Consider the following 9,606-nt stretch of genomic DNA (forward strand, 5'->3'; position numbering starts at 1 on the left):
TGAGCAGGGTAGCATGTATTTGAGCTAATCTCTAAATGTTACCATTATGTGTGGTGCTGATAGTTTTATCTCTGAGCTGGCAGTCATGATCCTGATGAATGGCTCAGAAGGATGAAGGATATTAGTCATACAGCCACATAGATGAAATATTGTGAACTTCATTGAGTTTTGTGTCTAAATTGACTAAAACTTGAACTGACTCTTTTATAGTTCCAGGGCATCACATTGATCCAATATGATAATGTATTTAAAACATTTTGAATATTATGAACATATACATATAAGATACTTAAAATTATCCTTAATATAAATGAATATGACTTTAGTAATTAATATTTAATTGTGAAATTGAACTAAGTATCTCTGGAGAACATGTTAAGGGTATGCCTACCCTTGTCCCTAGATTCAAATCCTCCTGAGACTCGAGAAGCTTGTCATTTGTGCACATGAAGCATAATTTGTCCATCCCTTTCTGCCATTATACTCAATTAATTTACTGATGTGCATTTGCAAATAAAATTAAAAAAAACTCTCCAGAGAATCTCCGTGTCTATAATTTAGATATATAAGGAAAAATAGAAATAATACTACAAGGAAACAAAAATTACTTTTCATATAAATGAGATATAAATTGTCTGTGATTTACTTCACTTCCACCATGTTTTTAAAACATACTACATGTATATTATTCCAAGTATATCATTTATTTTATTTTTAAGGTCATACCATAATTACATCATTCCCCTTTCCATTTTCTTCTTCCAAACCCACTCATTGACACTCATTATTTTTCTTAGAATTCATGTCCTATTTTTTATTAAATTTTGTTACATACATATATATGTATATATGCATATGTGTGTATGTATATTCCTGAATAGATTCCTGCTCAGTCTGTATAATGTCACTTGAATGTTTATGCAGGTCACTCATTCTGCATTTCCCATATCTCCCACTATTCCTCAGATAACCAATTCCTTATCTTAGTGGAAACCACTGTTATAATATATACATATATATATGAATATGAATACATAATATATTCATGTTTTACACATTTTTCCTGAACATCTGATGTGATTGGATTTTGAATTCAGATATTTAAGCTTTTATTCTTTATATTCTAAAAATAACTAAAGATCATATTATTAAAATTGGCTGGAAAGAATATATTATATAGATAATATAATAAATAGATATTTAGGTTTGTATAAATTATGCACAAATATGTTTGGTTTTAAAAAACATCAAATTTTGTAAGAGCAACATAACATATAAATTGTAGGCTATTAATGAAGATTTGCTGAAAAATGCAAACAATTAATTCATTGAAATTTTTTTACCTTGGGTAATTAAGCAAGATGGAGCTTATGCCATACAAATCTATTTTCTGTGTATATTTCTGGTATATTTTTGATTATCAACAATTATTTTTGAGAATATCAACAAAATTTTGTATATCTATAACCTTAAACATCCTGAACCAATACACTACTTTCTCTTCTAGACTTGTAAATATGAGATATAGCCCTTTCAGATCAGCAGGAATTTCCTAAAAAGCCAATTAATGAAGGTTTAACTATTATCTTTTATAACCTAGCCCAGCGCTAAGCCTCTTGTGAATTATAAAGATCTATAAAACATTTTAAAGTGGTAAAATCCAGTTATACATCTTAAGCAAGACATAAATACATTAAGTATTTAAATGAATTCAAGATATGAATAACAGGGTGAAATAAGGTTGTCTCTATGACATTAGTACATATGACATTATCTTTATGTACTCCAAGTCCTTTAGTTGGTTTCTTCTAGTTACCTCTAGTTTGTTTCTTCTTTTTCATTTTTTAATTTTCCAGACTCCATCATGGTCCCACTCATTGTTTGCCTTGCCTCAACAGTAATTCTGTGTTTTCTAATCTATCTGTGTACTCCCCCTTCACATAACCCATATATCAAGTTAATCATCATTAGATTCACTACCTTTGAGTAAGTTTTTATTCCAAAAATTACCAAAGACACTTTAGCCTGCCAGATAATGTCCAAATCTATCTGCAGATTTCCTATGATCCTTAAGAATTTTGTCCTTCACTATCTATGTATTATCATTTCCAATTTGTATTGTTCCTGTCATGAGCAACTGGATCTCTGTATTACCCATCTAATTCCTTCTCATCAGACCATTTCTTTTGTATGTACATCTTTCTTGATCTATCTCTATCTCTCTTTTTTAAGTATTTATGTATGTGGGTACACTGTAGTTGTCTTCAGACACAGCAGAAGAGGGCATCAGATCTCATTACAGATAGTTGTGAGCCACCATGTGGTTGCTGGGAATTGAACTCAGGACCTTCAGAAGAGCAGTCGGTGATCTTAACCACTGAGCCATCTCTCCAGCCCCAGATATCTCTTATCACTATGATATGGATTGTGTTGTTCAGTTTCCTTTAATATCTTCTTTACTCTCTTATATTCCATTTTCTTTTCATTCTTTATATTTCACATGAACATCAAGGTCCCTTCATAAAAGTTCATCCTGACTCTCTCAGCCAGCATTGACCACTCTTTTCTCCAAGTCATATATGTATATATTTCTTACTTTGTAAGTACTGCAACTACAACCTTTCATTAGATTACATCATGGTTTGTTTTCTTTTTATTTTGTGCTGTATTATAAATTGAAAGCAAAGAAGAATATTTTACTTCCTTGTCTGTTAACCTGAAACATTTGACTTGGTAAACAAAAGATGCTGACTTTTAAAAATCTGTCACTAAATAATCTATCAGCCCTTTCTTTTATCACAAAAGATTAAGGCAGAGAATAGGTATGACTTGGACTCTCAGAAGCCTTTTCCTACTGGAAATCTCCACTACAATTTATTAAGAGAATTTAATGCCAGAGAGCAATATGAGAATGTGATGTTTCTCTGATTTTACTTTGAAAAAATACACTACTTGATATATAGAATCTTGTAAAAATGCATCCAAAATAAATAGTCCATTTGTTTGAACTTATTGGAAAATCTAGCAGTAGAGATATCCTAATTTAAGTAAATTAATGGTGCTGTAAAATTCCTGGGAAATGGATACTGTACCCAAGTGCAAACACTGTCTAATAAATGTTTACATGCCATCAAGTCTAAAAACATTCAATATCATACATGGTAAAATATTCTTTACCCTATAATTTGTCTCAATTTTTCCATTACTTTCTTTCATTTTCTCTTCTAGCTTTACTCACAGACAAGCCTCCCAAGCCATTGTTCCCCATGGAAAATCAGCCAAGTGTTATAGATGTCCAGCTGGGTAAGTTTCCTTCTGGGAATAATAATAGATCCTAAACTTGTTCTCTGCTAACAGATGGGGAAAATTGCATGAACCAGGAAAGGTTTATTGCCATTGTTATTACATGCAAATCAATTTGTGTTCTGCTCATTTATAACCGTGGCATTCAGTACAATAGCAGTTTAAGAAAATGAGTTTTTATTGCAACCAGGAATGGTAATACTAATTTGTTACACTGTGTATTAAGTATGCTATACGTCAGAGCTTTTTAACTGTGATTGATAGATTCATGGTCATCTTAAATTGGTGATTGGTACAGGATATTTTCATACATGTCAACCAAAAAAAGTTATTTGGAAACCATTAACTTCTGAAAGCTAAGCACTTCATAAAAGACACTGCACAGTGCAGCCTTTAAAATGATATGATAACATTATTTCCTAGAGCACAATCCAGTGCTATTTAAACCCCATTTTAAGGACCTGAATATTTATGAATCATACGATGTCAGGGTAAGTAACAACTTGATTCATGAATACTGCTGTCTTTTTACAATTTCAAATAAGAACATAAAATGATAAGTGTGTGTGTGTGTGTGTGCGCGCGTGTGTCTGTCAGTCTGCGTGTGTGTCTGTGTGTAGCCTTCCTCCAATCCTCATGATTTCAAAGACTATAAGAATGAAATTCAGTAGTAGACCTCTTTGGTTCTCTTAGAAAGTGTGGCCTTTAATCTAAACTATTACTTAACACTTGTGAGCTTTCTCTTACAGTCAGTTTAATCTTAACATTCTCAAGTTTTTCAATTAAAAAACCAAACCAAATAGAACTGAGTAAATTTTAGAAAATACATGATCTTTTGCAATTTATGACCATGATGGGGCCTACCAATTATATAGCCAAGAAGGATTAATTAATCCCAATATTCACTTTCTTAGGAAATTTTTTACTCCTATTATGATTTTTCCAACCAAACTTGGATTTGGAGAGGTTTATTCAATCTTCAAAAAAGGGGAAAGAAAATTACGTCCCTAAGATTTTGTTCATTACTTTACAATGTAGTTTTTAAATGCTGTCTAACAACAAGTTCAGCTTGTTTTAAACAAAAGGTGAGATATAGTAAACTTGTAGCTGATCCATAAATGTGGAAATATCAGACTATAGTTCTTCCAGCTTTCTGTATATTACCTTTGAAATCATCCTTAAAGGAAATTGAAACTATAGATGCACTGACATCCTTTCTACTCAATTAGTTTTACTTATACTTTTCCATTTAAACTAATATGCAAATATGCCAATGTGCTCTGTGGTTTCCCAGGGGTTTCATAATGATATTCAATTATCTTATATTCGTAGTATATATTGAAGGTTCTAGTGGACAAATTATTTTATAAGAAAACATATATACTAAACAGCAAACAAAATATGTGGAAATACTCCAAAAAAGAAAAAGAAAAAAAAACTTGAGTGAATTTTGTTTTTTTGGTTTTTTTTGTTTGTTTTTATATTTTTTCCTTTTTTTTAAGATTTGTTTATTATTATACATAAGTACACTGTAGCTGTCTTCAGATGCACCAGAAGAGGTTGTCAGATCTCATTATGGGTGGTTATGAGCCACCATGTGGTTGCTGGGATTTGAACTCAGGAACTTTGAAAGAGCAATTGGTGCTCTTATCTGCTGAGCCATCTCTCCAGCCCCTGAATTTTGTTTATGACTGTGGGAAGATCTTTGCTTTTCTTCTGCCATTATATATATACACTTCAAGAGAGAAATTTAAGAATTACTGCTCAAAATAAGGAAACAGGCCCTTAAGGGATATATTCTACTTAATTTTACCAAGTGTAGCTTTCTGTGGATTGTTTGTAACATGTAACATGTACAATATATTTTCTTAGTTTTAACAAGTATTTCAACACAGCCCACCAATATTACCACCTTACAAAATTATTACATCAATTTGATTGTGATTTATATTAGATACAAAGCCAAATTTTCCTTTTGAAAAAAAAATTGACAAAAAATAGAGAAATGCCCAATTTTTCATCCAAGAAAAGTTGTTTCTTATGAGACATTGGAATAATTATATCATTTTAAAAGTAAAACAAAATTGGTCACTAGACCTTCTGCATTTCAACAAGTACAATGTTCAGTAATTTTAAATGCTTATCTACTACCGTTTCCTTGAATGAGAGATCATTTTGCAAGTTCCTCATACTCCCAAATAGTAAAGTCACTATTACAATTGCTGTAAACATCAGCTCCTGATCTTAATGGGACATTTGTAGTCATAACGATAAACAGTTTTAAAAATATCATTACAGGAAAAAAGAAATAGAGAAAGATAATGGTTTAATGGATGCCTCCACTTATGGCTGAGGAAAATTAAAAATTCAATACAGTATGGTAGTATTGATAAGATACTTTAGTATATGTTGGAATACTTGTTCAGGCAAAGCATGTTGACTTTCAACTTTTAATGTCAAAGTTCAATACTTTTGTAATAATGAAAACCTCTAGAAATTATGTTACACCAGATTCTAAAGTTTATTCTCAAGCATATTCTGCTTCAGACATACTCAAACTAGAACAAATATTTTAGAAGTTCCCAAAGAATGCAACAGACCAATCCAAATACCTAAGTATTTTATCAAATGTGGGTCTGCTAAATGCATTCTTTTAGAATTTGAGGCAATGCTGGGTTAAGATAAACATGTGTTTCTGCTGCTCCTACCAGATGACTGTGGTTTCTGTTAGTTTCCCAGCTCTTGGTTGGCGTCAGGGATAAGCTTGTCTTATAGAGTATGACATGAACAATGCTTTAAGATTCTAGAAGCTAGGAAACTTGCAGCTTCCTCTCAGTCTCTTGATTAACTGTAAAAGTGCTATTCTGCATAAAACTCACTTAAGCCACATGGGTGTGACATCAATCATATGAAAGTAAAAATCCAGTAAGTATCAAGGCATCAGACATTTAAATGAAGAAACTGTCTTGGAAATGAAGTATCCAGCCCAGCTGTTCTAGCATATGCATAGTTTTTACATCTGACAAAAAAAAATGTCATCTAGAAACTCAACTCATTGACAGTGGCCACTTAAATAGAGATACTTTGTTAGGTGATGTTATACTATTAAAAAGAAGAAAAAATGGGTTGTCTAGAGCATTTTCAATTCTATTTCTTCCACCCTGGAAGAAAAACTCACTATCTCACTATAGAAAAGGGAAATTTTATGGGAAATATTGAGCATGAATTTTCAGGTAGCTTTAGAAACATGGTTTGGAATAATTGTAAGGAGTCTGTTTTCAGTTCTGCTTGTTCCTAAACGTAATTTAATAAGCAACATTTTTCAGTAAAAATAAATTCTTTTTAATACATAGATTTGGTATCAGTAAAGATATTTTGTTGTGTCTCTAGAGGAAAATAAAAATCTCAGCTTCCTTTCTACTATAGTGTAATCCATTAGTCATCCACAAGGTTCTAGAAATTTACATACATTTTTGCTGACATAGCGATGACAGTTTGGTTGTTGCTAAATTGTGTTCACATTATAATGCTGAGAGAAGATTAATCTTAACTGAATAACCATATACTTTGAGATGATAAACATCTTCTTAACAAAATAGTAGAAAAAACTACTGCTCCTGTATAACAAGTTTATGCAGCTGAAGTTCAAAATATAAACAGAAAAAGAATGTATACCAAGAAATAAATCCAATATTTTCCTACTTTCTGTTTATTTTCTTTCTCTGGCAGTAAGTTTAGCTTTATATTTGGGAAATAAACCTTTACTATACCAATATTAATAATTTCCTCAACATATGAAAAAGAAAGCATTTAATATTTTTCCTAAGAACTAACATTGCATTACAATTTATACTGCTGTTTTTAATAACAAAATGTTAAAACATAGGGGCATATACAATACTTGAAATGTATTTCTGTTACATAATATCTTCCTTAAAAACTACTTTTATTATACAGCACAAATGCATACCTTGCATACTATAGATTCTTCTGGAAGATTTCAAAGGCTATAAACAAAGTATAAATCAAAAAGTTGAGTTCAGCCATCTAATTTTGATTAAAGGTAAATTTGAATAAATTTGATTAAAGGTAAATTTGGTAAAGTTGAAAACATTCCCTCATGAATGGGGATATTTCTTCTTGGAAGCTGTCTAATTCCTAAAGCTACCCATAGAGAATCATGTAGAAAGTAGACAAAGGTAAGTTTACTTTCTGTGTTAAACATTCAAAGAGAAGACCTGAGGGTCTGAGGCATAACAGAAAACTTTGGAACAGTAGGGCAATTAAAGCAAGTTTAATTACCTCAGATGTTTCAAACATCTAATAGTTCTTTAGCTGGGTGTGAAAAAAATCTTTTTCTTTCTTTTCTAGTTTCATCCAGAATTATTTGGTTTTACAGGCTGTTTAAATTCATATTTTATGACAGTGCTATGTGCTACTGGATCAAACTGTCTCTGTGTATATTAGCAGTCTTAATCTTCATCAGAAATCGATTTTTTAGCCAAGCATGGTAGTACATGCCTTTAATCCCAGTACTTGGTAGGCAGAAGAAGGTGGATTTCCTTGAGTTTGAGGCCAGCCTGGTCTACAAAGTAAGTTCCTGAACAGCCAGGGATGTGAGACTCTGTTTTCAAATAACAAAAATCAAACAAACAACAAAGCAATTTCCCCAATATATCTGCTTCTACTAAAATTGTAGTAGGTCTCCTAAGAGACCATTGGAAGACTCTATAGAAAGAGAAAGCGAAAGGTAAAACTTAATGCAACACAGGAATAGAAGGCAAACATGTTTTTTAAAGAAATTAATTGATCTCCAAACTATACAATTGTTTAATAAAAGAATAGCATTTTTGAAGCAATTTTATTATCTAAATACATTCATTTTGTTCTTCCTAGATGTCAAATGTGTTAAGTTCTGGAGAGTCAGAGGTGAATAAAATGAAGCTTTTGGTATTTAGAGGTTCTCAGTTTAGTAGGGAAGGCAGGCAGATAATCACAATTTCAATCCAATTTGAGAACAACTGAAACTGAAATAGAAATTGGTGACTGCTCTCATGGCAGAATCTCATGTATTGCAAGTGTTTGTTCAATATCCTTACATGGACCTATAAACATAAACAATAGTTTTATTAGAAATAATTAAAAGTTAGCAAAGGTAAAAAAATTAAAACCACAGCCTGTCCACTATTTGCTTCAATGTGGTAAATATTAAAATTGGATTAAGGGCTTCTTACATGGTAAAGTGTTTGCCACACAATCAAGAGGTCTTGAATTCTGATCCCTAGCATCCACATAAACACGAAGTATGATAACATATACCTGTATTAGTTTGGGGCATTGGGAACATATGCAGTCATATGTCATGAAGTTCTAGTCCAATCTGCAAAATCCAGGTTCTTTGAAAGTCACTGTCTCTAAAAGTAAAGTCAAGATTCCTAAAGATAACTGAAGCTGATCTTTGGCTACCACATATGCACACATAAGTGGCTTCATCTACATTGAGTGTACCTGTACACACACACATGAACTGACACACAGCATCTCAAAGGGGGATCTATTTATTGCATACTTGAGTCAGTTAATTTATCAGAATTACTCAACTTTCTAAATGTCACAAAGAATAAGCAAACCAAGAGAGATCAACTAATTTTTCTAAATCACGAAACCGGAATAATTATTGATACGTAAAGCAATATATTATTTTATTAAATTATGATCTCATTTGGTATTTGCAAGATGTGTACTATAAGAACCAAAGTATGCATGATGACGATGACGATGATGATGATGATTACTGCAATGCTGAAGATGAAGTTTGAGCCTTGCACATGCTAGGCAAACCTATTTCTACAGTAGCTATCTTCCTACTTCTATGTTTCTGAGATTTCTCATTATCTAAACCAGTGTGTCTTAGAACTCTTTTAGAAGTCCATACTGGGCCTGAAATAATGATTTTTGCCTCTTGAGTGTTTGAATTACAGACATGAACTTCTTTTTTTCAAATATATTAGTAGGACCTGATATCTGTAATTCACTCCTGACATGTCTGGGTGGGTCATATCCCGAAAAATCTATTTATAAGGGAGCAAAAAGTTTCCAAGGGTTACTTCATGCATACATTTATAAATTATGAATGACACTTAAGGTTATTATCTAAATGATGCATAGATACCCTCTACCTCAACTGCAAGGAAACATATGTGAATGTGTTAGACTCTTTTCTTCAGGTTCCTAGACGTATAGCTATAGTATAAAATAAAATCACATAAAGTCATTTGTGTTTTTTTTGTTTTTTTTTAGCAA

At 31.8% G+C, this 9,606-nt stretch overlaps 1 protein-coding gene across 2 annotated transcripts in view; it reads left to right on the plus strand.

Annotated features, from left to right (window-relative positions):
• Positions 1–9,606, plus strand: part of Il1rapl2 (interleukin 1 receptor accessory protein like 2) — a 1,196,863-nt gene that overhangs the window by 895,570 nt on the left and 291,687 nt on the right. For both annotated transcript variants that reach the window (XM_031368558.1, XM_031368568.1), the window contains one exon: positions 3,229–3,303. In XM_031368558.1, coding sequence (XP_031224418.1) covers positions 3,229–3,303 — 75 coding nt within the window. The remainder of the gene's footprint in view (positions 1–3,228; positions 3,304–9,606) is intronic.

Source organism: Mastomys coucha, chromosome X, assembly GCF_008632895.1.
Source record: "Mastomys coucha isolate ucsf_1 chromosome X, UCSF_Mcou_1, whole genome shotgun sequence".
Classification (NCBI taxonomy): domain Eukaryota; kingdom Metazoa; phylum Chordata; class Mammalia; order Rodentia; family Muridae; genus Mastomys; species Mastomys coucha.